The sequence below is a fragment of the Dama dama genome, chromosome 12 (assembly GCF_033118175.1).
Source record: "Dama dama isolate Ldn47 chromosome 12, ASM3311817v1, whole genome shotgun sequence".
Classification (NCBI taxonomy): domain Eukaryota; kingdom Metazoa; phylum Chordata; class Mammalia; order Artiodactyla; family Cervidae; genus Dama; species Dama dama.
In genome coordinates, this window is record NC_083692.1 from 94,173,579 (window position 1) to 94,199,710 (window position 26,132).

The window sequence follows — 26,132 nt, forward strand, 5'->3', positions numbered from 1 at the left end:
ACACTGCAGACTGCCGTGTATGACGTATGTGACCTTGCCTTCATCTCTTCTTAATGTGTTTAAGGGACACATGAAATAATATATAAGGTTACTTACCAGAGTGGCTGATGTTTTTTCCCATTTATGACATAAAGAAAGAGTTTTGAAGTCACAAATTCACTGAAATTATGCCATGTTTTTTATGGATAAAGAGTTCTACATTCAATGACAGTTGCTAAATGTGCATTTAAAGAGAATGGGCAGTTTTGTGTAGTTAATCAGGGCCAGCCCTCTTAATAATGGTTAAAGGCATTATTAAAACTAATTTTGGTATAAAGGCAATATTAAAACTAATTTTGGTATTTTTAACTGAGATGACGTTTGTTGGCTTAATTAGTTGATTTAGGTCACAGCACTAGTTTTTTTCTGTTTTAAAAAGCATATTTGATTGTGTTCATTGTTCATAGTGAAGTTGATTGAGGAATCTTTGCAGGTTTTCATTTTGTTTCTTCTCTTTGTATGAGGAATGATGCATAAAGCATATATTTCTTCTGTATCATTGATTTCTTTGCACCTTTGAATAATGGATAGATAGGATCTTTGAGTCTCCATCAGAGCATTGTGACTTACTGGGTAACACAGTTTTGGTAAATTTAAGTTCTTAAAAATAGATTCAGCAGCAAGGTTCTAGATACAGTGTATAAACTTTACTTTCTTATTTCTAAATATAGTTTATTCATAAACAAGGAAGGAAAAATCATTAATTGTTATTCTCATTAATACTTGTTAAATTTTAATGTAAAATATGATATGTACCAATTAAACAGCATATTGGTGAAGATTTAAACTGAATTTGAATTCTAAAAATAAATTGTTATTAAACTGACATGGGAAGGAGAAAATTCAAATGCTATCATCAAACATAATGAGAAAAGTTTTCTCTCTCTCTCTCTTTTTTTCTTCTGATAGACCAGGAGCAGGAAGGTAGTGAGATGTTTTCAATTTCATTCTTTAGAATCACTAAAAAAATATTAATGTGGAACCTAAATTTGGTTATTTTACTATTTGAGCAAGCATTCTTAGATTGATATTCAGAATCAAATCAGATTGTTAAGGTATGATGATGATGATAGGAGGTATTGTTTATTTTGAGGGTCACCAAGTACTAATCATTGTATTATTATACTTCATGCACTTTACTTTCTGTCTGCTGCCCTGAGAGATGAGGGAAATACTATTTCACAGACATGGTAACTGAGATTTAGGTTAAACTTGAGTGATTTGCCAGAGACTATACTGCGTTTTCGTAAGCAGACTCTCAGGATACAGTTTGATGTTGACTGTGCTTTCTGTCGGGTACCGTTGGCGGAATGTTTGAAAATAGTCCTACAGGGTCACTTCCTGCAGGTGAGAATGTGTTGTCTGAGTTCTGCTACCATATATATACAGGATAAATGTGAACTCATCTTTCTGCCCGTGGATTGCCATAACAGTGTTATATTGTAGTGTTTGAGCACTGGAGACTGGGGTCTGACATATATGGGATTAAATCCTAACACTATTATATAACAACTGTGTGACCTTGGTAAATCACCTAAAGAAGGAAAGATGACATAATACATTGTTTACCACCCCGACTCCTTTCAAAAAAAAAAATCCACAAAAGACAAGCAAGCAAAATAACCGAATCATGAAAAACCAAGTACTTCAGAGATGACCTGAGTTCTTGTCATTTCAGTTCACTCAGTTCAATTCAGAGTTCCTTCCATGGCACCAGCTGTCCTTACGATGGCTGGACAGTATACTTGGAACAGTGGCCCTGTCCTTTTCTCTTCTGATGTTGTCAGATGGCCCTGCCGCCCCACTGCCTTTTCTTGCTGTGAGGCCTTTTTTAGAGCTTTCCCCCAATAGGTTTGGCAAGGGAAATGGGAGGTTTCTGTTCTTTTCTTTCCAGAAAGCTATTACGCTCATTATGATAACCTTTATATATCAATCAATTTCACACACACATCCATACATAAATCCTTACATACATATCAGGAGTTCTATTTTACAGAACCCCTTCACCAAGAACAATACGGTAGAGGCAGTGGTGATGATAGCAAACATTTCTGAGGACTACGGTGTGCCAGAGAGAGCACACTTCATATGCTTTTTCACATTTTGCTCTCACATCCTTGTGAGATTAACATTATTGTCCTGTTTTTACACATTAGGAAACTGAGGCATAGAGAGGTTAAGTAACTTGTCCAAGGTTAAACTGCTAATTAGTGAAGGGGCCAGCATTCAGACCCAGGTCTGTATGACCTGAGAACCAGAACTTCTGTCCAGCAAACACTTCTGCCATCCTCTAAGTATTCATGGCAGATGTATTTTGTTGACTGAAATCTTGAGTTTCTTGAATCACAGTGTTCTCATATTTTTTTTGTCCTTCATATCTCTAGTGTTTGTTTTGAACCATAAACTTCTTAAAGGCTCAGGGATACAACTTTTTTGTAGGAATCAGAAAAGCATTAGACACATATGTTTTCCAGTTGAAATAATTTACAGTATTGTAAAACATTATATGGGGGAAATTTGTAATTTGAGGAGTTGTTTTTTCCCTTTAATCTTTACAGTTAGTGTTAGAATGATTACTGACAAAAATACACTAGGGTTCTGTGTTCTTTGTCTAGCTCTGTTGTTTTATCCTCCTTGGTATTCATTCCATAATAACTTAATCAGCACAAGAAAAGTTAATATGATTTCATGATTTAAGTTTTTGCAATACATTAGAAATTGCATAATTCAGTGTAACATTAAACAAATAGTCCCTATGGAAAGAAGGTATTTCTGAGGTCTTTCTTAAATTCAGGGATTCTACTTTAATATAAAATACATATGGAGCATATGTATACCAAACCAGTAATTTTATTTAGAATAGTGTGCTGGCTTTATATATGTAGAGTCCATTCATACTTTGCATTTCTCCTTAGGAATTGAAACAACACTAAATAAATCTTTAAAGACGGGGCTTGCTTGTTTTTTTAATCTCTTAGCCATCTGCCATGCTGTCTTTGAGGTCTAATGAGTTGTTTGTGAAAATTATTTTAAAACTAAAAACTACAAATGTGATGGTAAGTTGGTTATTTTTTATTTGGGTAAGTTAATATTATTTTTAGTAAAGATGTGTCTAGTATTATCTAAAGGCTTCTGTGAGCATTTTCTGTGTAATCAGTTAATAAAGAAATTGTGATAAGCCATCTGTTGATTCTGTGATTTAAAAGAATTATAGTATTACTCCTAGAATCTTCTGCAGTTGCAGTGCATGTGATTTTGAGTAAACCAGGTTTCTTACCATGAAAGAAGTAGACTCCCCTGCATCACCACCCCATCAAAACAAAAAAACTAGCAGGAATGCTCTCCCTACACTAGCAGATATAAGAATCACGTTCATAAAGTTAAGTTTTTTGGCTCTGGTAAGAGTTTTTAGTCATCATGACATTGCTTTATTTCCATAAGGGAGCAACCTTAGTAGACCCTGAAATTTTGGTGGTCATGGACCACCCGTATTCCCTATATTTTGTAAATTATCTAAGACCTAAGGAGTCATAGGAAAGTATACAACTTAGGGAGGAAGAATCCAGATAATCTTTACAGATGTTGATTTTCTGTGGTGAGAATCTGTAGGCAGTTGTTTTACAGTTTAATGTCTGTGTCTTTGTTTCTTTGTGAAGGCTCACTAATTTATATGTGAAGCTCCGTTTGATTGCTTTCAGAAGAAAGGTGTATTCTTGGCCTGAGAAGTTAAAGGATTTCTGTCTGAGGAAATTAAGTGCAATTGTTTTTTTTACTTGAAATGGGTAATGAAAAAAGTTTCCCACCAGAAGATTCTCATGGTTGAGCAAACCTAAATGATGCCCAAGACTCACTTTAAAGATCTTTTAAAAATGCTGTTGCTCTTTGCCGTAATGAGTTTTCTTTTTCCTGTGGTATGTCAGGGTCAGTTTGATCTTAGTGCTTTTTCTCTACTTCTAAAAGAAGCAGTTTCTGCTTACTTGACATCTTAATTGCTTTTATCTTAAATTTGACATAAATTTATTAGAAAACTATTTCTAACTAGGTGGCAGAATATACCTGTTTTCTTTTTACCAAATTTTAAACATCAAAGTCATATAAAGTCATCCCATTTCTGTTTGCTGCGGGATCTTAGTTCCCCAACCAGGAATCGAACCTATGCCCGTGGCAATGGAAGCTCGGAGTCTTTACCACTGGACTGCCAGGGAAGTACTCTGCCTTTCTTAACCAACTATAATATTGGAAAAATTTCTTAACAAATACTAGAAGTTCATTCTATACTTATCTGCTTTATAAATGATTATCATGTAAACTTAGGTATGCATTTTGAATCTGATTAAATTGATGAAGGTTTAAAAATGCAAATAAAACTTTTACAACTGTTTCTTAGTGTGTACTTTATATAAGTAATTTATGGGCTCAGTGGGTTAGAACCAGTTTTTCTTTTACCTTATTTGCATCATACCACAGTAATGAAAGGAAGAGGATGGAATCAAATTTTACTTTTCCTTTATATTCAAGAGTTCTAATTGTGCTCAGTTGCTTCAGTCATGTCCAACTCTGCAATCACATGGACTACAGCCCACCAGGTTCCTCTGTCCTTGGGATTTTCCAAGCAAAGATACAGGAGTGGGATGCCATTTCCTTCTCCAGGAGATCGTCCCGAGCCAGGGATTGAACCTGCATCTCTTTTGTCTTCTGCATTGGCAGGCAGGTTCTTTACCACTAGCACAATCTGGGAAGCCCTTTAATGGCTGAGGGACGTACAGACCTAGTGCCAGCTGCTGGAATAGTCAGGGCTTTGCCATTTTCTCAGATAAATTGTAGAAAAACCCAAGTAGGTGGTAAAACAACTGAACTTTATTAACCAGCATTTATTAAGTCTCTGGATGTTTCTCTCCTTAAAATGAGGAATTTGGTTGATTCTAACAGTGGGAGTTACTTGCTAGATTTCTTGCAATAACCCGTAGTTCAGTTCCGTCACTCAGTCATGTCCGACTCATCGCAACCCCATGGACTGCAGCATGCCAGGCCTCTCTGTCCATCACCAATTCCCAAAGCTTGCTCACACTCATGTCTCTTGAGTCGGTGATGCCATCCAACCATCTCATCCTCTGTCATCTCCTCCTCCTGTTATGGAGTATTGCCTTTTACCCTGGACAGTATGAAAAGGCAATAATGCATAATGGTTAGTAGAATGTTTTAATACTTAAATATAGATAATGTCTAATTACCATGATTTTTAAGGTTAGTGAAATCAAGGAAGAAAGCAAGATACAAACTCTCTTTAATATTCTTAGTGTTTTAGAATAAATATACTTGTATCAAAGGCTTTTTTTTTTTTTAATCAAAGGCTTTTAAAGTAACTTTTTTAGTTTCTGTTGCCTGCGACTTTGTTGCAGTCAAAAGCTGAATTCACCTGAATACCTCTGCACTTTGTGCTTCCATATGTTGCCTGAATACTTAATGAAGTTTATAATCTTAAAAAGAGGGAATAAATGCCATTAATTTGTAGTTTTCAGCCAGGTTCTTCTATCTAGGAAGGTGTTATCTTTTACCAGTTATTAAAGGAGGAATCAGGATTTTACAAGAACAGTGAACCAAGAGGATATTTAGGTAGCTAATCTTATTAACCATGTAGCCAGTTGAAGAGAAATAACTTGACAACATTTAATGTCAGAAAGCCAGGAAGGGTCTTACAAATTAATGAGAAAAGTTGACACAGTGCAATTTTAAAAAAAAAGGCCAAGAGACTTGATCTGGTACTTCATAAAGAGCATATCCAAATGGGTAATGAGCATATGAAAAGGTAGTCAATAGTCAATGCCAGTAGATGTCAGGGAGCACAGTGATACTACCATATGCCTGAGTAACTTAAAAAATAAAAGATTTATTACAAAATGTTATGAGGATGGCGTGCAACAGGTATAAACTGGTAAAACAATTTTGTACTATCTTCTAAAACTGAGCATGGTGGTTTAGTCACTTAAGTCATGTCTGACTCTTTGTGACCCCATGAACTGTTATAGCTCGGCAGGCTCCTCTGTCCATGGGATTTCCCAGGCAAGAAGACTGGAGTGGGTTGTCATGATCAGGTGAATATTGAAAATTTGAAAAGGTCTTACAAGTATTGATGTCATCAGTTCAGTTCAGTTCAGTTGTTCAGTCGTGTCTGACTCTTTGCGACCCCATGGACTGCAGCAAGCCAGGTTTCCCTGTCCATCACCAACTCCTGGAGCTGACTCAAATTCATGTCCATCATGTCTGTGATGCCATCCAAACATCTCATCCTCTGTCGTCCCCTTCTCCCGCCTTCAATCTTTCCCAGCATCAGGGTCTTCTCCAATGAGTTGGTTCTTTGCATCGGGGGCCAAAGTAATGGAGTTTCAACTTTAGCATTGGTCATTCCAATGAACATTCAGGATGATTTCCTTTAGGATTGGCTGGTTTGATCTCCTTGCAGTCCGAGGGATGCTCAAGAGTTTTCTCCAACACCACAGTTCAAAAGCATCAATTCTTCGGCTCTCAGCTTTCTTTATAGACCAGCTCACTTCCATACATAGCTACTGGAAAAACCATAGCTTTGACGAGATAGACCTTTGTTGGCAAAGTAATGTCTTTGCTTTTTAGCATGCTGTCTAGGTTGGTCATAGCTTTTCTTCCAAGGACAAATCGTCTTTTAATTTCATGGCTGCAGTCACCATCTGCAGTGATTTTGGAGCCCCCAAAAATAAAATCTGTGACTGTTTCCATTGTTTCCCCATCTATTTGCCATGAAGTGATGGGATTGGATGCCATGATCTTAGTTTTCTGAATATTGAGTTTTAAGCCAGCCTTTTCGTTGTCCTCTCTCACTTTCATCAAGAGGCTCTGTAGTTCTTCTTCACTTTCTGTCATAAGGGTGGTGTCATCTGCATATCTGAGATTAGTGCTATTTCTCCCAACAATCTTGATTCCAGCTTGTGCTTCATCCAGCCTGGCATTTCACATGATGCACCCTGCATGAAAGTTAAATAAGCCAGATGACAGTATACAGCCTTGACGTACTCCTTTCCCCGTTTGGAACCAGTCTGTTGTTCCATGTCCGGTTCTGTTGCTGCTTGACCTGCATACAAGGTTTCTCAGGAGGCAGGTCAGGAGGTCAGGTATTCCCATCTCTTGAAGAATTTTCCACAGTTTATTATGATCCACACAGTCGAAGGCTTTGGCGTAGTCAAAAAAGCAGAAGTAGATGTTTTTCTGGAACTCTCTTGCTTTTTCGGTGATCCAGTGGATGTTGGCAATTTGATCTCTGGTTCCTCTGCCTTTTCTAAATCAACTTCGACATCTGGAAGTTCACAATTCACGTACTGTTGAAGCCTGGCTTGGAGAATTTTGAGCTTTACTTTGCTAGTGTGTGAGATGAGTGCAATTGTGTGGTAGTTTGAACATTCTTTGGCATTGTATTTCTTAGGGATTGGAATGAAAACTGGCCTTTTCCAGTCCTGTGGCCACTGCTGAGTTTTCCAGATTTGCTGGCATGTTGATTGCAGCACTCTCACAGCATCATCTTTCAGGATTTGAAGTAGCTCAACTGGAATTTTATCAGCTCTGTTCATAGTGATGCTTCCTAATGCCCACTTGTCTTTGCTTTCCAGGATGTCTGGCTCTAGGTGAGTGATCATACCATTGTGGTTATCTGGGTAATGAAGATCCTTTTTGTATAGTTCTTCTCTGTTTTCTTGCCACCTCTTCTTAATATCTTCTTCTTCTGTTAGGTCCATACCATTTCTGTCCTTTATTGAGCTCATCTTTGCATGAAATGTTCCCTTGGTATCTCTGATTTTCTTGAAGATGTATAGAGTTTACCAAACTTGCACGTTGTTTTAATTCTTGCCACATATTTGCTACTAACAATTTAGGTAAATATTACTAGATTTTTAGCTGATTCTTTGTGTCTTTTTTAGTCTGTAAATTGCTTGCAAAATGTTTCTTTAGATAAGAAAGATGAGGGGGAAAAAGTTAATCTGGAGTTGAATAAGGGTTCCATATTGCTAGTTTTAGAAAATATTAAAGAGAAACGAAGCTTTGTACTATTAAAGTCCTTGGTTTTTTTTTTTTAAACAGTGTTCAGTATTGTATTTGAATTTTTATTTAATCAGGAGGGAAGATTTCTGACAGTCATCCGGACAGATGTGATTCTGCTTTTGCTATATCTGATATGGAAACGTAGTGGTGGGTGGCATGACTTATGCATATTCACAGCAGTGGAAACTGTTTTCTCATTTTATTTGCTGAGTATATTGAACACTCCCTGGAAGAAAATGTTTCTTAAAAAATCAAGGTACATAAAACTATTCTTTTTCATCAAACATGCCTTTTTACCAAATACCTTAAAAACAGTTTTGCTTCCGTTGTCTTAATTGCATGATAGATATCCTGGGCTTGTGTGGTGTTGAGGTATGAAAGACAGCTTTGTGTTAAGAATCATAAGAATACGTAGCAAAGTAGATGAATGTTCTTTAAGCTAAAATGTTATCCTCAAAAAAAGAATTCTGTCATTTTTCAGTCATATAGCAAGTTCATGTTCTTGACAGATAAGACGTGATCATTGCCAGGAATACGTATATATCAATGCCTATTTCCTAGCCCCTTGTTCTCTTCAGTAGGCACCCCCTTGATCTGTAGGATAGACTGTAACTAGCCAGTGTTATCATTTAATCCTGTTGGAAGTCTTTCACTGTAGGTATTATTCCCATTTTGCATAAAAGTGAGATTGAACGGATTATGAGAACATTGATTAGTGAGTGGTAACATTATTCCAAGAACCATAACCTCAATTTTTTGTAATACACCCCCCTTTGTAGTTAATTCCAGTTATTTTCTCATGGGTGCATAGTTGAATACTAAGAAATAAATCATCAGTCAGTCTCCTTAAAAAATGAATCTTTTCCATACAGTTAGATCCAAAAATTCTTAAGTCTTTTGAAACCATTCCTGTAAATAGTTGTATTGATCAGATTTCATTGGCTTCCCTTGCCCTGGATTTTTAAAAGTAACTTTTATTAATTATGAGGAAAAAGTTACAAAATTACCATCAGTCTTGTAACCAAGGCAGCTCTTCATTTTGGTGTACTTCCTTCTTATTCTCTGTACATTTTGTGTCCCTATAACTCTATGGAAATGACAAAGTTTATATCGTGTTGTTGTTTTTTTAACTCTAACATCATTTTCTCCCTATAACACAACTTCCTTAATGTTTCATTGTAATTTTGGTACTCATTTGCTTATTCCTAGGCCTTTAGATTGTTTCAGTTATTTTTTGCATTTAGTATTTACTCCCTTCCTACATAAAGTATTTTTCTGTAGTTTGTGTTCTCATAATGGATTCTCAGAAGTAGGACTACTCTATTCAAGGATACTAGCACTTTTGTTGTATGTTGTCAGGTTATTTTTCAGAAAGCTTGTGCTGACGTTCATTCCATCTATAAAACATGTAGATCTTCCTTTCTCTGCTCTGCGTCTCTGCCAGCTTCATTAATTTTTAACCTTTTCTAAGTCAGATAGATTAAACATGTGTTCTATGACTTCATTTTTTGTTTTTATTTTTGTAGAAGTGATATATGGTTACTGTAAATAATTCAAACAATATAGCCAATACTGAAAACTATATAAAAGAAATTGAAAATTCAGGCCACATAGAAATGACCACTCTTCATCTTTGGTAAAGATTTCTTCCAGATAATTTCTTTGCATGTACACCTTAGAGTTTTACGTAAATGATTCCATACTACTTTGTAGCTTTTCCTTCACTCAGCAGTAAGTTACGAGGATCTTCTCCTGTTTGAAACAGATTCCGTTCCTCCCTTACTCCTGGAGAAAAGAATGCATGTCTTTTTTAGAAAAGTTTGGTTTGGGGTCAAAGCCCCAGAATAATCAAGAATGTTCATTTGCTGACCATTGTTTTATGCGCATGTATTTCTTTCAGGATCTTTGCAGGAAAGAATTAATAGTTCAGGTCCCCTGGCCAATACCATCTTAACGTTTCAACAGTTTTGCAAATACTACTTAGACATATTAAACCTGTTTTTTCTCTTTTTGGGACATTTAAAGGAGTCTCAAAAAGTACCATTAATTATTTTGCCACTCTCATCTGTTTGCAGTTAGATAAAAAGAATGTAATTATGACCTTTTTACTTTATGCCTATGAAACTTCCTTACAAAAGCAAATATACGTTCGCCCCCTTTTCTAGGGCAAATCATAAATTAAGAAAGTTAATGAGCATTGCTTCTAGCTACTTTTTAAATTTATTTTCCTCTGTACAAGTATTTTTGGAGTAGAGATATAAAGAAATTTCCTGACTTTGTGGAAAGGTGAAGAATGGTAGCTAATACTTATTAAGCACTTATGATGTAATATAAATATTACAAAGTATTGTTAAAGATTTCTTCACTATAAAGCACACTTCTTACATCCTTGTCTACTTCTTCAAGTTACACTATTTCAAAACAGGTGTCTCCCTACAAAAAACAGAGGCTAGAACAAAAGACTTTATTATGCAATACTGACTAAACACATTTCAAATAGTAGATGAGAAGTGAGCAGGGAGGCTGGCGGTAGGTTAGTTGAATTGCACTTCTACCTCCAACAGGGACTTAGAAGCCGTGTGTGAGCTTGATCCAAGGAGAAACATGAGCAAACGGGATTTAAAATAGGGAGTGAAGTGTCAGATATCTGTTTTTAAAGTACCCCCCTGGCCACATTAGAAGAGATTTCAAGAGGAACTAGACTAAGAGCAGTTAGAAATCTGGAGGATTTATCCAAATGACAGCTGGAAAACAGCAGTGGGAAATGGCAGTGGGAAAATAGTGAAATGGACAGATGTGGAAGAAGTAGAAGCAAAATCTCTGGATGTTGAGGCAGTTCAGTGTTGATGAACATCATGGGCTCTTGGATCTGGAATTAAATCCTGGCTCCCTTCCTTACCAGTTGTGCAGCTTATCACATAAAATCACCTACAAAATGGGTTAATATTAGTGCCCATTTTACTTAGGCTTTTAAAAGGATTAAATGAGATAATTCACTTAAAGCTCTAGCATCATGCCTGGCACAAAGTAAGTATCCTAAGTATTAGCTTTTATTCTTGGTATCGGTGTTATAATTTATCCAGCTTCGCTGTGTGGGATTTATATATAAAATATCCATGTAAAATTGCTCAACTCTTTTCATCAGCCCTCCTCTCAAGACCAAACAAGAAAGAACACTCTTATCCTTTAGTATTTGTTTGCTGAAACTAGAGTGGAAATATTGTTAAACACCTTGCCTCTGTTAACAGCCTCATTTGATTTGTCTTATTTCTTATCTCCAATTTAATGTCATTAAGAAAAAACAGCTGGGCTTCTAGACTCCCTACAAGGGGAAGGATTTCAAAAAAAGTTAATGACTGCATTTCAGAGTGTCTCAGTTAGATTGTTTGAAATCATCTTTTGTGACACAGATTGGGTTCTTAAAAAGCTTTTGGTGGACTTCATTGGTGGTGCAGTGGGTTGGAATCGACCTGGCCACTTGCAGGGGACACGGGTTTGATCCCTGGTCCGGGAAGACTCCACATGCCACAAAGCAGCTAAGCCTGTGCGCCATAACACTGAGCCTTCCTGCTGCAACTCCTGAAGCCCATGTGCCCCAGAGCCTGTTCTCCACCACAGGAAGCGCCCGTGCACTGCAGTGAAGAGCGGCCGCCATGCTCTGTAACTTGAAAAGGCCCATGCACAGCAACGAAGACCTAGTGCAACCAAAAATCAGTCAATTAATAAATGTTTTAAAATTCCCATTAAAGAAAGCTTTTGGTGCAGAGGATATACTTGGTAGCTTTCTGAGAAGTCTAATTTCCCCTACAGATTAAACAATATATGTATTATGGAATCCAAAGTCTTAAACTAAGTACAAGAGAGGAATGTCTGAAAGCAAGGAGAGTGGGCACTGCTGTTGTTACTCTCTACTTCTAGTATCCTATTGTATTTGGGCACCGTTGTAGTTCTTTGCATTGTGATAGGCAGTGTCTAATTTTCTTTTACCCCTCTAGCCTTCTTTTAATACTTAAATAGGACGTGCAGTAAGGCCTTAGTTAACCCTTCCAGCCTTATCTCACTACAACACTACTTATTTAGATACTTCTGTAAATGAAGGCCTATCTCATACTTATTAGAAGAAAATGAAAAATGAATGACCAAGTTCCATAAACAACCTTCAAATGAGGTATTTTATTTGATAATTGGTTTTTTATTTATTTACCTATTCTTTAACTGAAGGATAATTGCTTTACAGAATTGTGTTGTCTTCTGTCAAACCTCAACATGAATGAGCCATAGGTACACATATGTCCCCTCCCTTGAACCTCCCTCCCATCTCCCTCCCATCCCACTGCTCTTAAGTTGTTGCAGAGCCCCTGTTTGCGTTTCCTGAGCCTCACAGCAAATTCCCGTTGGCTCTCTTTTTACGTATGGTGATGTAAGTTTCCATGGTACTCTTTCCCTGCATCTCCCGCTCTCCCCATGTCCATAAGTCTGTTCTCTATGTCTCTTTCTCAGTTGCTGCCCTGCAAATAAATTCTTCAGTACCATTTTTCTAGATTCTGTATATTTGCGTTAATATACGATATTTATCTTTCTCTTTCTGACTGCCTTCATTCTGTATAATAGGCTCTAGGTTCATTCACCTCATTAGAACTGACTCAAATGCGTTCCTTTTTATGGCTGAGTAATATTCCATTGTATATATGTATCACAACTTCTTTATCCATTCATCGGTCGAGATAGTGGTTTGTCAGTTATGATAGAAGAATGACTAGGAAGCATCCCAGTGTGGTTTGAGAAAAGTATCTTGAGAGGAAGCAGATATTCTGTTCATTTAACCATATTGCTGCTGGGCTCTAGGCAGTCAGAAATGGATGAAATCTTCTTTAATACAATTTTTTAGAATATATTTTAAATTTTCTTTGATTTATGAGATAATGCAATTTCTGGAAATCATTGTAGGTTCAACCCTTCCTCATCTGATACATCATTAGTGTCAGTTTTCTGAATAAATTGTGGTATGTTTTATCTTTCCAGCTGGTTCAACACCTTTGGTGAACATTCGGGCCTCCACTGGATATATACATTTTTAGCCTAAGTTTTGGTGTTTTAGGCTTGATACAGAGAATTGTAGTTCTGGACTAGCCATATCATTTTAAAGATAAAGAGAAATAAGCTCGAGAAAGTAATGACTGACTGGTCTAGCTGTCTGGTGGTGACTGACAGTCATACCTGCGTCCTCCCTATTGCTGTCTGTGTTCTTTGTACTTCAGAGGCTAGTGCTTCTCAAGGGGGGTCCATATGTATTTGAAAGGTGGACAGATTCTTAATGTAAGTGTGACATTGTACCAGATTTTATTACAGCAAATAATAGTTTGTTTACCTAGAATCATAAACAGAATTATCGCCTTTGCAGCTTAACTGTAAGCCATAATCCTGTTGGTTACATTGTTCTCTTGGCTGTGGTGTCTTGCTTCTCTTGTGGTTTGCTTTAAAATGATACTCAAAGTAGATGTGTGGATGCTGGCAACACGGCAGGCGTATTTGGTTTCATTAAGGGTTTTAGAGTTTCAGTTTCTGGAAAGTGCTCCATTGTTCTTATGTTAACTTTTAGTCTGTCTTCTCTTTTCTCTTTTCCCATAATTAAAATGGAAAGGGACAGTGTCAGGGGTAGACCTGTGCCACTAAACGGAGAATTGTTGACACCATGAGGAAGTTCATTTCTTTCTCAGTTTCTTTGCTATGCTTCTTCCTGGAGAGTATTATTAGGAAAAGGAGTAAGCTTTTCAGAAGGCAAGTGCTATGAAAAAATATACCAACTTTTTTCTTGTATTTTACACCACTGTTTTCAGAGTGTAGATGGGCTGATGAACAGACTGTGCAAATGAGAATAGATGTTTATCTCCTGTGTGAATGAGCCAAACTAATGTGACATGTGGCATGTGGTGTGGCGTGTGGGATATCTTAGTTCCCCAACCAGGGATCGAACCTGTGCTCCCTGCATATCTTAACCAGTGGACCACCAGGGAAGTCCCTAGAGTTCTCTTTTCAAATTAGTTCTTAGGCATTTCTGGTCCTTTTTAAAATTTGTAACTTTGAACTATGTGATTTAATTTATTGTGATCTTCAGTGTTCTCAAAAAATCAAGATACAGAAGGTAAAGGTACAAGTAAGGGATTTAGTATGAAGGTTACTGTCGTACTTTGACCAATAGTAACCTTTGTATCAACTTTCAAAGTATACTGCTTGGAAAGTGCTACTGACCCCCTCTGGTGGCCAAAAGATTATGCTTCTTCCTCCCCCTAAAATGAGGAGGAGTATTATAATAAAGGTGTGGTCTCATTACTGTAATATTTAAAAGAACCCCACCTTGTACTCTATAGGACATGTTCAGTAAGTACGTCATTGAACCAAAATGGCATTTTATGTTTATATAAAACACATTAATGAATACTGCTTACAAACACAGATATCCCATCATGGTTTTTTTGGTAAAGCAATTTGTGTGAGGGAATCTTAAAGCATATATGTTAAAAGGGGGAAATATCCTATAGTGACTGCATTTGAATTCCACATTATTAATTTTAGATGGAAATCGATGTTTTAAAAAATACTATTTTGGTGATTAGAGGTTGTAAATAAGTTCCACTTTTTTCCTGTGGAAAAGCGGGATTAAGAAAAAAGCTATATACCTTTAATGTATTATCCCTAAAATTGTACCAATGAGATTTTGAAACCATGTTACAATTTTTAAGAACATTTAATAGTGTATATCCATTGTGACCATAAAGAAATTAATTCCGATTTTCCTCACCCCACCTTCAAAACACAGATTATAAATTCAGGATGAGTAGTGTTGCCTTTAAGGTGAACATCTTAGAAAGCCCAAGTAGATGTCAACAACATTGCAACTTTTCAGAATAGTTTTATATCTTTTAGAATAATTTTTAGCTCCTATGACAAAATGTTTTTAAAATATTGATATCCCTGGGTGACCTCCCTGGTGATCCAGTGACTAAGACATTGTGCTCCCAGTGCAGGGGTCCCAGCGTCAATTGATCCCTGGTCAGGGAACTAGATCTCACACTAACTAAGAGTTTGCATGCCACAACCAAAAAAGAAAAAGATCCTCCATGCGACAAATAAAACTCAGCATAGCCGACTAAATAAATAATAACATTTTTAATTATTAAAAATATTGATATCTTTGATTTTTGAGAGAAATCCAGTACCAAATCAAGCCATGTCATGTAAATAGGAAAGGCAGTCAAGCTTAATTATACAGTTTGTAGCTATTCCTTTAAAGTAGTAAGACAGTTTTAAAATTTTTATTCTGCCACTCCCCAAAATGATTTTAGATAGCTCCATTTTGTGTCTGTATCATGAAATTACTCTCAATATTATAATAGTACCTAGGAATCTTTGATGCAGTGACAGCATTGTTGGCAGAATGATAGGCGTTTCCAGAATGACTAGTTTTTAAATAGGGGGAATTCATTTGTATGTGCATGTATATATTTGTTAAGCAGTTAGATTATTTTTAAAGTTGTCCCAGTGCAGTTACTGACATAGAGTGACAAATGAACCCCCATTATCTAAACTGAAGAAAATGAAATTGATATTCATGAGTATACTATATTTTTTCCCTTAGAATGATATATATAATTTACAGTACAATTCATTTAAGTGAAACTTTGTTAGAAATAGAAACACAATTATTCTAAATGCTCAGACTCAACATTCACTTACTATCCATTACTTACAATGTACAGCAACATTACTGCTATAGTAGAGTCTTCTGTTCTGTCATGCCTTTGTTGTAAGGAGATATTACTGTTTTGAAATAGTGGAACCTGAAGAAACAGACAAGAATATAAGAAGTATCTTTTAGAGTCAAAAAATGTTTAGTAAAGCTTTGTAGTGTTTGTATTTTGTTTCAGGATCTTAAAGTTTTGACTTCTCTGTTTAGGACTCATTGATATAAAGCATGTAAATGGAGAGGGTAGATTGATTTGGATTTGAATTTCAAGTTGTTTGGTTCTAAATATTTTTAAATAAATATCTAAAATTGTTTTTAAATAAAATTTTGATTGAAAATTATGAGTTTTATATTTAAATGGACAGTTTGAATTAATTACTGGTTAGAAATGAATGCCATGCAAGTATCTGAGATAAGTGACTTCTGAAGTGCTTTATATTTTTAGTTCATTACATTTAATAGTCCATTAAATCTATTTAGTCCAGTAGATTTTTCTTATTTTTAATTCCAGTCTTCTATATTTAAATCTACGAAAAAGTTTACCAAAACAGCACAACAGTTAAAATGTAGAAACCCTGTTCTCAGAAAGTTAGTATTCCTGTCAGATGAGAGACAGAGACGAGAGCCGCAGGAGACCTAGGTCAGTGCCTTTGTTCCAGGACATTGTTTGATTAAAACAGTCTTACTTTTTAAATGAGTTATATGATTTCTGTAATTAGAGTTCTCTTATTGGGATTCTGTTATACTGAAACAAGCTTACCTTTTTTTCTTTAGCTTTTATTGAGGTACAATTTATAAAATGTATCATTTTAACTGGACACTTTGAGTTTTGACAACTGTAATGTATTCCCACCGAAATACATCTCTGTAGGTAGCATCCCCACTGTACCCTGGCCTGCTTTTCTCATGAACTAACTTTGTCTTTTATTAAAAATCAGTTTTCTTGAGATGCAGTTTATATACAATGCATATACTTAACCCTTTCATTAATAGTTTCCCTGGCACCAGAATACTTACTTCGTAATTTCTACCTCGTTACTAAAATATTGCTTTGCTTTGAGATAGGGAGTGGTGTAGGGTGATACAAGTCTTGGAGAAGAGCTTTGATTCCGTCTAGTCATTAAGTTTATGGAGTGCAGGAGTAGAAGAGGGTGACAGAGGATGAGATGGCTGAATGGCATCATCAACTCAATGGACATGAATTTAAGCAAACTCTGGGAGATAGTGAAGGACAGGGTAGCCTGGTGTGCTGCAGTCCATGGGGTCATAAAGAGTTGGACATGACTGAGTAGCTGAACAACATAAGTATATGTGTAATTTGTTATGAAATTTACAATTAAGAACATATTGCAGTACCTTTTATAGCTAGAATGTTTTATGAACAATTATTATTAAAGTATGACAATTTTATTTTCAATCTTTAACAATCAGTATGTGCTAGAAGCTTGGACTTTGGGAATATATGCTAGGTATGATACTAAAAATGATTAGGTATTATTTTACTTCTTAAGTTTATGACTAGGATTAAAATTGTGTACAGTACTTTTAAAATCTACAGTAGAAAGTAATCAGAGACCCTAAATACTTGAACAGGTTTTAGGTGCTTGGAACTTATTTTTTCCAAATGTTAGATTCCTTTGTCTGTATTTTTGAAAAGTGAAAATTAGTAGCTCAGCTGTGTCCAACTCTCTGTGATCCCATGGACTTCATGTAGCCCACCAGGCTCCTCTGTCCAGGGAATTCTCCAGGCTAAAGAGTACTGGAGTGTGTTGCCATTTCCTTCTCCAGGGGATCTTCCTGACCCAGGGATCGAACCCAGGTCTCCTGCATTGCAGGCAGATTCTTTACCATTTGAGCCAGGAGAGAAGTACTGCATTTTCCTAGGGAGGATGAGATATAAAACTGATACGATAAAGCAGGGGTCTCCAACCTTTTTGGCACCAGGGGCCTGTTTGATTGAAGGTAATTTTTCCACAGGTGGGATCAAGGGATGGTTTCAGGATGATTCAACTGCAGCAATGGGGAGCAGCTGTAAATACAGATGAGGTTTCACCCACTTACCTGCCACTCACCTCCTGCTCTACAGCCTAGCTCCTAACAGGCCACAATACTGGTACCAGTCTATGGCCCCAGGGGTTGGGGACCCCTAAAGAGTAGCAGCTCTTCAAGATTAGATCGCAGTGCTGAGTCTAAATAAAGCCTTCCATTGTGTGATGACAAAATAGGTTGGGAAAATTGGGGATTTTCTTTTTGTGACCTGTTAAGGTCACTCCAAAAATGGAAAAAATTGCAACTGTCTTACAGAAGATCCAGGTCCAGGAGTAGTAATGAAATATAGCTATTAAAATTGAGTAGTAGATGCCATAATCATAATAGATTAAGAATGGTTGAGAATACAGAGTCAGACTACCTGAAATAATAGGAAAGGCTTCATTGAGACAGAGATATTTGAGCTATGTCAGGATAAATAATTTGTCTATAAAGAAACAGTACTTGGTTTCCTTTTTTTTTTTTTCTTTTGGTCTTTGTTCTACCAAAATTTTTTACCATGGTAAAATATGAATGACGACCTATCATTTTAGCTTTTTAACTTTATAATTCTATGACATTAAATTTATCCACATTGCTATTCAACCATCATCACATCTGTCTCCAGAACTTCTTCATCTTATCCAGCTCTGTACCTAGTAGATTCTAACACCTCATTCTCCTATCTTCCTAGCTCCCTGATAACCACAACTCCACTTTCTGTCTCTATGAATTTACCTACTATAGGTAGTTTTCCTATTATAATCGGTTAGCCCACTAGCCCAGCATGTAGTTGGTATTCAGTACATTTCTAAATTAATGGCAGTTAGCAATTGAAACACATTGCTTATGCCAGTGGATTGCCTATATTTCTTGAGTGAACTCTTATTTCTAATTATTGTTCTAATAACCTTATTTTTAAATTTTTTACAATAACCTTATTAGTTTATATGGAAGCTTTTGTTTTCTCAACTATTTTTTCCAGTTTTATTGAGATAAATTGATCATGTAATATTGTATTAGTTTCAAGTTTACAGCATAAAGATTTGATATATGTATATATTGTGAAATGCTTGCTACAATAAGTTTACTTAACATCCATCACCTGACATGGTTAAAAAGTTTTTTCTTGTGATGATTAAGTATTTTTTATTTAATTTTTTCATGTAGTTTACTTTCCTTTTTAGACTGAATCTGGATATGGATCTGAATCCAGCTTGCGTCGACATGGCTCAATGGTGTCATTGGTATCCGGAGCAAGTGGCTATTCTGCAACATCCACCTCCTCATTCAAGGTTTGTAATTATGAATGCTTTAAGTTAAGGCAGCATAAATTGAGTTTAGTACTGAATGTTGTGAGCAGAACTTATTTAATAGTTTCTTGAAAGAAAATCTCTCATAATTTTTCATCACAATGTTAATTTGAAAATATTAAATATCAGAGTAGCAAAGTTGTCAGGCTTATTTCTCTCATCTCCTTCAGGCTTCTCACTGTCAAATAATTAATCAGTTTCAAGTGTTTCCCTGGAAACACTACACTGAACTTGACAACTCTTCCTACCCCAAGCCCTCGGTAGTAAAATGCAGACCTTAAATTAAAAGATAATGAAATCCCATCCTTTGTGATACTTAAGTGAAGTGAAGTCTCTCAGTCGTGTCTGACTCTTTGCGACCCCATGTACTGTAGCCTACCAGGCTTCTCCCTCCGTGGGATTCTCCAGGCAAGAATACTGGAGTGGGTTGCCATTTCCTTCTCCAGGGGTTCTTCCTGACTCAGGGATCGAACCCAGGTCTCCTAAACTGCAGGCGGACGCTTTAACCTCTGAACCACCAGGGAAGCCCAGTTTTGATTTTGTTAACTTGGATTGCACACCCCATCTTCTGTGTTACAGAAGGGCCACAGTTTGCGTGAGAAGCTGGCAGAAATGGAAACCTTCAGAGATATACTGTGTAGACAAGTCGATACTCTGCAGAAGTTCTTTGACGCCTGTGCTGATGCTGTCTCCAAGGATGAGCTTCAAAGGGATAAAGGTTAATTAGGCTATTACCACTATTTTTACTTGGAGAATGAATGGATTTAAAGCCTCTTGATCTTAAAGGGTAATGTCTTTAAGTGATCAAGGTAATTATAGTCACTTTTGCTGCACATCGCTAATGTCACAGATTTCAGTGTCCACGTAACTTGTGTACTTTAATAGCGCCTTAATTAATCTGATCACCCATACCAGATGTCACTGAAGATTTTAAAATGATTTTTGAACTCTTTATTTTATTAAAAAATGTAATATCTTGATAATACAGAGCATTTCACATGATTATGTCTAATAAATTGTACCCTATGACAAGTCTTAAGAGACAAGCATATGTTTTTGTTAAATCCTCCACATCGGGAATCAGTTGGTCTTTTTTCCCTCCCTCTTCCTCTTCTTCCTCTCCCTCTTTCCTCTCTTTCTCTTCCTCTGTCTTCCTTTCCTCTGCCCTTTTTCTCATAGAGGAAGAAGTCTGGGTAATGGAATAGAATAATAATGGAATGACATGTACATATATATAAGTAATTTCTAGTGAGGTTTTTTTCCTTTAAGAGTTAAGAGAGAGAGAGAGATGATATTTAGTTAACCTGTAATATGAATTCTAAAGATACTTTTCATTTGTTACTGTTGAATATTACTGGTGTAGTATCTGTTCTTCTGTTTTTCTCTTATCTGCTATATAGGCAAAATGAACTCATAACAGCATTACTAAATAGTGCTAAGTTTATTCCCAGTATGACTAGGTTGCCTGACATGATTTTGTTTTTTGGTCTTATTAAATGTGTTTAATGTGGGTTTATATTCTTTCTGTTAACAAGATGGCTGAGTAGAAGAACATGAGCTCATCCCTTCTTACATATTCTTTTTCTGTTCTCTGTTCTTTTTTCCCTTTCTCTACCTTCTTTTGGATTGAATATTTTTTATAATTCTATTTTTTATCTCCTTTGTTGACTTTTTGTTAAATTTGTTATTATAGTGGCTATACATTTAAGTTATTACAGTCTACCTTTAAGTAACATGCCACTTCTTTTATTGTGTAAAAACCTAGAATAATGTATTTCGATCTCTCTCCACTACTGAGGCAAAGCAGCTACGCATTCCCTGACCAGTTCCCTGTGTATTGTCCCAGGTCTGTGTTGTTGGGATGGACACTTTGCCTGCTCCACGCAGACTTCGGGTCCTCTTCGCTGGGATCCTTACACACGGTTCTTTCTACGACCTCTGTGGTTCCTCAGCTCACATGTGCTATCAGCGCTCTACACAAGACTCCCAGTGGGACCTTCTGCCCCTCCACAGAGTTCTCTCTGTACAGCGCTCTTCTCCCAAGCACTCAGCCTTCTGAACTCTAGTGACCTTTGTCCATCTGGATTTTCAGCTCCATTTTCTCACCTCAGAGAGTACCAGGCTCCTCCTGAGTGCCTCCTTACTCCACAGCTTAGAAACCCTCACCTCAGTAGACTGGACCAGTCACAGGGCTCACATCATTTGTTTCCCAGCCCTTAAGGACCACTGTCCTTTGTTGCCTGATAGCCAGTGTCTTGAAAACCATTGTTTCATATATTTTGTCTAATTTTTTAATTTCATGCCAGAGGGTAAATTCTCTCCTTGTTGCTTCATCTTTGTCTGAAGCAGAAGCCCATATTCCTCTTAAAACACTTAATTTTATCTAAAGTAGACTTGAAATTCTTTATATTTGATACACTTTAACTTTTTGACTCTTTAATATTTAATGTTTATTTCTCTAAAAAATAAAGACGGTTGAACTTCTATTTCTCATTAATCAAAAAAGTATATATACTTTTTTTTCTATCAAATTAGACCTTAAATATCAGCTTTCATTTGCTTACAGACAGCCCTTTAAACTAAAACAAGGTAGACACAGATTTGAATTCTTCTTAATTTTTAAATGGTCTGTGTCTCCATGTCAATAATACATAGCATTTTAAGGATGAAAGTGATGGTGGAAGGAGCAGAAATTGGCATGCATTCACAACCAAGTTGTGTAGAGGATTTGAAAAATACCTTTAAACACTATTCATGTTTGACTGTATAGCAACAGTAATGTGTGTGTGCACGCTCTGTCATGTCTGACTCTTAGTGACCCCATGGACTGTGTCCTCTGTCCATGGGGTTTCCTAGGCAAGACTGCTGGAGTGGGTTGCCATTTCCTTCTCCAGGGGATCTTCCTGACCCAGGGATCAAACCCACATCTCTTGCATCTCCTGCATTGCCGGTGAATTCTGTACCACTAGTGCCACCTGGAAAGTGCAACAGTGACAGACTAACATATTAGTTTGCTAAGGCTGCCATCACCAAAGTACTCCATCACCTGTGGCTTAAACAGCAGAAATTTATTTCTCCACAGTCTGGAAGCTAAAAATGTGAGATCACGGTTTTGGCAAGTTTGGTTTCTTCTGAAACCATGAGGGTCATGAGGGAAGGATCTGTTCTAGACGTCTTTCCTTGCCTTGTGGGTGAGCATCTGCTCCACAAGTCTTCACATTATCTTCCTTTGTAAGTGTCCGTGTCCAAACTTCCTTCTCCTATAAGGACACTGGTCATCTTGACATATTGACTGGGCCCATCGTCATGACCTCATTTTAACTTGATTACCTCTGTGAAGACCGTGTCTCCAAATGCAGTCATAGTTTGGAGTATAGGAAGGTTAGGACGTCAACATATGAATTTTTTTGTGGTACAGTTCAGCCATAACAACTAATTTCCCTATAAATGACTATTTTGCAAAATTTTATTTTTAAGAGTACATGCTGGGTAAAGCTGAAATAAGAACATGGAATAAGAACACTAAGGGCCATAGTTTCTTGCTTCGACTATACATCAGAATTGCCAACCTGAGGATCTCTGTAGGTGTAGTAATACTTTCACTAAATTACCAAGACTAAATTATCTGTGACTTTAATTTTTAGAATCACACACTTCTTTCATTGTCTGTCATTGAAATGATAATAGAAAGCTCTCATTTTAAGTGTTCAGTGTTTTTATTTAAAACATTTTATTATAATTGCTAGTAAGACTGAACGCCTCCCGCCCCCCACCACCACACACACACACACACACTCTTCAGTAAGATTTCATTAACCATTTAGGCCCAGATAGATGGCACTGGTGGTAAAGAACCTGCCTGTCGATGCAGGAGATGTGGGTTTGATCCCTGGGTCAGGAAGATCCCCTGGAGGAGAAGATGGCAACCTACTCCAGTGTTCTTGACTTGAGAGCCCCATAAAAGAGGAGTTTGGCGGGCTACAGTCCATGGGGTCGCAGAGTCAGACAGGACCAAAGCAACTTAACACACACACAAAAACAAGATATATATACATACTGAAAGTAAAGGTTCTGATCTTGTTTTTCTAGTCATTATTAGTTTGATGACTTAAAATACTTATCAATTTCTGCACATCTCTTTCCTCTGTAACATGGATGTTGTTACACAAGCACATGATTGTGAGATTTAAATTAGAATATGTATGTTAGCACTGTGCTTAGTAGCAAAAAAATCAATAATAGCTGCTGTTATTAATATGGTTAATTTGGATAATCGCAGGGATAATGAAAGCAGGAATGTATAAGATCCAAAGATGGAATTTAGCATAATAGATATCAGTGTTGGTGAGGGAGAGACTGGTCTGATTGGGATGGGAGATTTGTATTAGGACAATGTTTCAAACCATGTCAGATATCCCTTAAAGGTACTTCAGTATGGACAAGGAGTACTTGGTTGGGAAGGGAAGGGGAAAGGCCACTTTTTTACCAAGAGGAGCTTTTGTTTTCATCAGTTTTATATGTTGATTATTTGCTTTAAAAAAAAAAAAAGGGTTGAAAATTCCTGTTTGATAGTACTAGGCTAGTGAATGGTTAGGGAGATGAAAGCAAATCTTTAGTAACCCAAGGTAGATGCTGAGGAGATGAAAGAAGTGTAAAAATTTCAGTATTGAAGACCAGTTAATCATAGTAGTATTGAGCCAAGGTCAGGATCCTATCTGAGGACTATTGATGACTTAAAGTCAGAGCAGCTTTATGGTAGTTAATTTCTTAAAGTGAAAGTGAAGTTGCTCAGTCATGTCCGACTCTTTTCGACCCCATGCACTGTAGCCTACCAGGCTTTTCCGTCCATGGGATTTTCCAGGCAAGAGTACTGGAGTGGGTTGCCATTTCCTTCTCCAGGGGATCTTCCCGACCCAGGAATCTAACCCGGGTCTCCTGCATTGCAGGCAGACGCTTTACCCTCTGAGCCACCAGGGAAGCCTGTTTCTTAGAATTGACCTTATTTGCAAATTATTGATGAGAAGCCAGAGATCCACAGAATCTGGAAATTTGATTAATCTTGAAACTAAAGTATTTGCAGAAGCTAAAATATGGATATTGAAGTCTGTAGGAATGATGGGTGTGGAAAAGAAAAATGTCAGTTGGATACTGATAGCAGTTAGCTGCTGATAAAATAGTAGGTGTTAGTATTAATAGATAATGGCAGCTTGTGGTTTGAAAATTACTATAAATAAGTGCGAATTTTTCAGGTAATAAAAAAATGAAATAGCCCACTAATTAGAAAATGGTAATACTGAATAAAGGTATTTTCCACTTAGTCAGGGAAGGAATAAGAAATAGGAATAGGCTTTGCTTCCATTAGAGAGAGAGTTAAAATAGATGAAATGTTCCTTGTAGAGCCAGATTGCTCCTGACATAAGGAGATACAGACAAGAAGTAAGACATTAGTTTAATGTGAAGATTTCTCTTGTAGAAAGGGAGTTCAGCAAAAGATAATATTAGGTTGATACAAACGCAATTATGATTTCAGACCATGAATTTTAAATCATTATTGTTGTTCAGTTGCCAAGTCGTGTCCGACTCTTCGCAGCCCCATGGACTGCAGCACGACTAGACTCAAGCACATCTTTGTTAATCAAAATAAGAGTCATTACAATTAACACATTTTTGCCAATGAGAAATAAAGTTGTTTATTCCTGCAGCATAAAAATCCATGCTTTGGGATTCAGTGAACTGTTGGAAAGCATTTTCTGCATCTTGTTAGTTGTGGAAGTATTTTCCCTGCAAAAAGTTGTCTAGATGCTTGAAGAAGTGATAGTTGGTGAGAGCTCAGTAAATATGGTGGTTGAGGCAAAACTTTGCAGCCCAATTTGTTCAACTTTGGAAGCGTGGGCTGTGCAAGGCACAGTCGGGCGTTGTCCTGGAGAAGAATTGGGCCCTTTCTATTGACCAGTGCCAGCTGCCAGCATTGCAGTTTTCAGTGCATCCGATCAATCTGTTGAGCATACTTCTCAGATACAATGGTTTTGCCAGGATTCAGAAAGCTGTAGTGGATCAGACCGGCTACAGACCACAGAACAGTGACCATGGCCTGTTTTTGGTGCATGTTTGGCTTTGGGAAGTGCTTTGGAGCTTCTTGGTCCAACACTGAGCTAGTCGGCATCGGTTGTCCTGTACAATGCACTGTTCATCACATGTCACAATCTGATCAAGAAATAATTGTTGCTACATAGATTAAGAGAAGACAACACTAAAATGATGATTTTTTTAAATTTCCAGTCAGCTCATGAGGCACCACTTATCAAGCTTTTTCACCTTTCTAATTTGCTTCGAATGCTGAATGACCATAGAATGGTTGATGCTGAATTCTTCAGCAACTTCTCGTGTAGTTGTAAGAGGATCATTTTCGATGATGGCTTTGTCATTGTCACCAGCCAGCCACTAGGCTGCTCATCCTCAAGGCTCTTGTCTCCTTTACAGAACTTCTTGAGCCCCCATAGCACTATATGTTTGTTAGCAGTTCTGGGCCAAATTCATTGTTGATGTTGTGAGTTGTCTGCACTGCTTTATGAACCGTTTTGAACTCAAATGAGAAAATCACTCAAATTTGCTTTTTGTCTCGTATCATTTCCATTGTTTAAAATAAATATAAAGTAAACAAGTAATAAATCATTAGCCAAAAAAAGCAAGAAATGTGCATTAAAGTGATATATAACATAACCATATTTATTTAGAATGTATTCTAATATCAAATGGCAAATTTCAACAATGCAAAAGCTGCAGTTACTTTTGCTCCAACCTAACAAACCGAAGAAGCCATTCAAAAATATAGAATAAGGTTGGTGGCTGAGGTTTAGAAATTGATGAAGCAGAATTTTAGAAATTTTAGAAATTTAGAAGCAGAATATATAGTGCAGAGGATTCATATGTTAGGCAGTATAAAA

The 26,132-nt window shown here is 36.8% G+C and overlaps 1 protein-coding gene across 3 annotated transcripts in view; it reads left to right on the forward strand.

The window, feature by feature from the left end:
- Window positions 1–26,132, forward strand: part of CERT1 (ceramide transporter 1) — a 122,203-nt gene that overhangs the window by 43,666 nt on the left and 52,405 nt on the right. For all 3 annotated transcript variants that reach the window (XM_061158153.1, XM_061158152.1, XM_061158150.1), the window contains 2 exons: window positions 19,063–19,170; window positions 19,768–19,906. In XM_061158153.1, coding sequence (XP_061014136.1) covers window positions 19,063–19,170; window positions 19,768–19,906 — 247 coding nt within the window. The remainder of the gene's footprint in view (window positions 1–19,062; window positions 19,171–19,767; window positions 19,907–26,132) is intronic.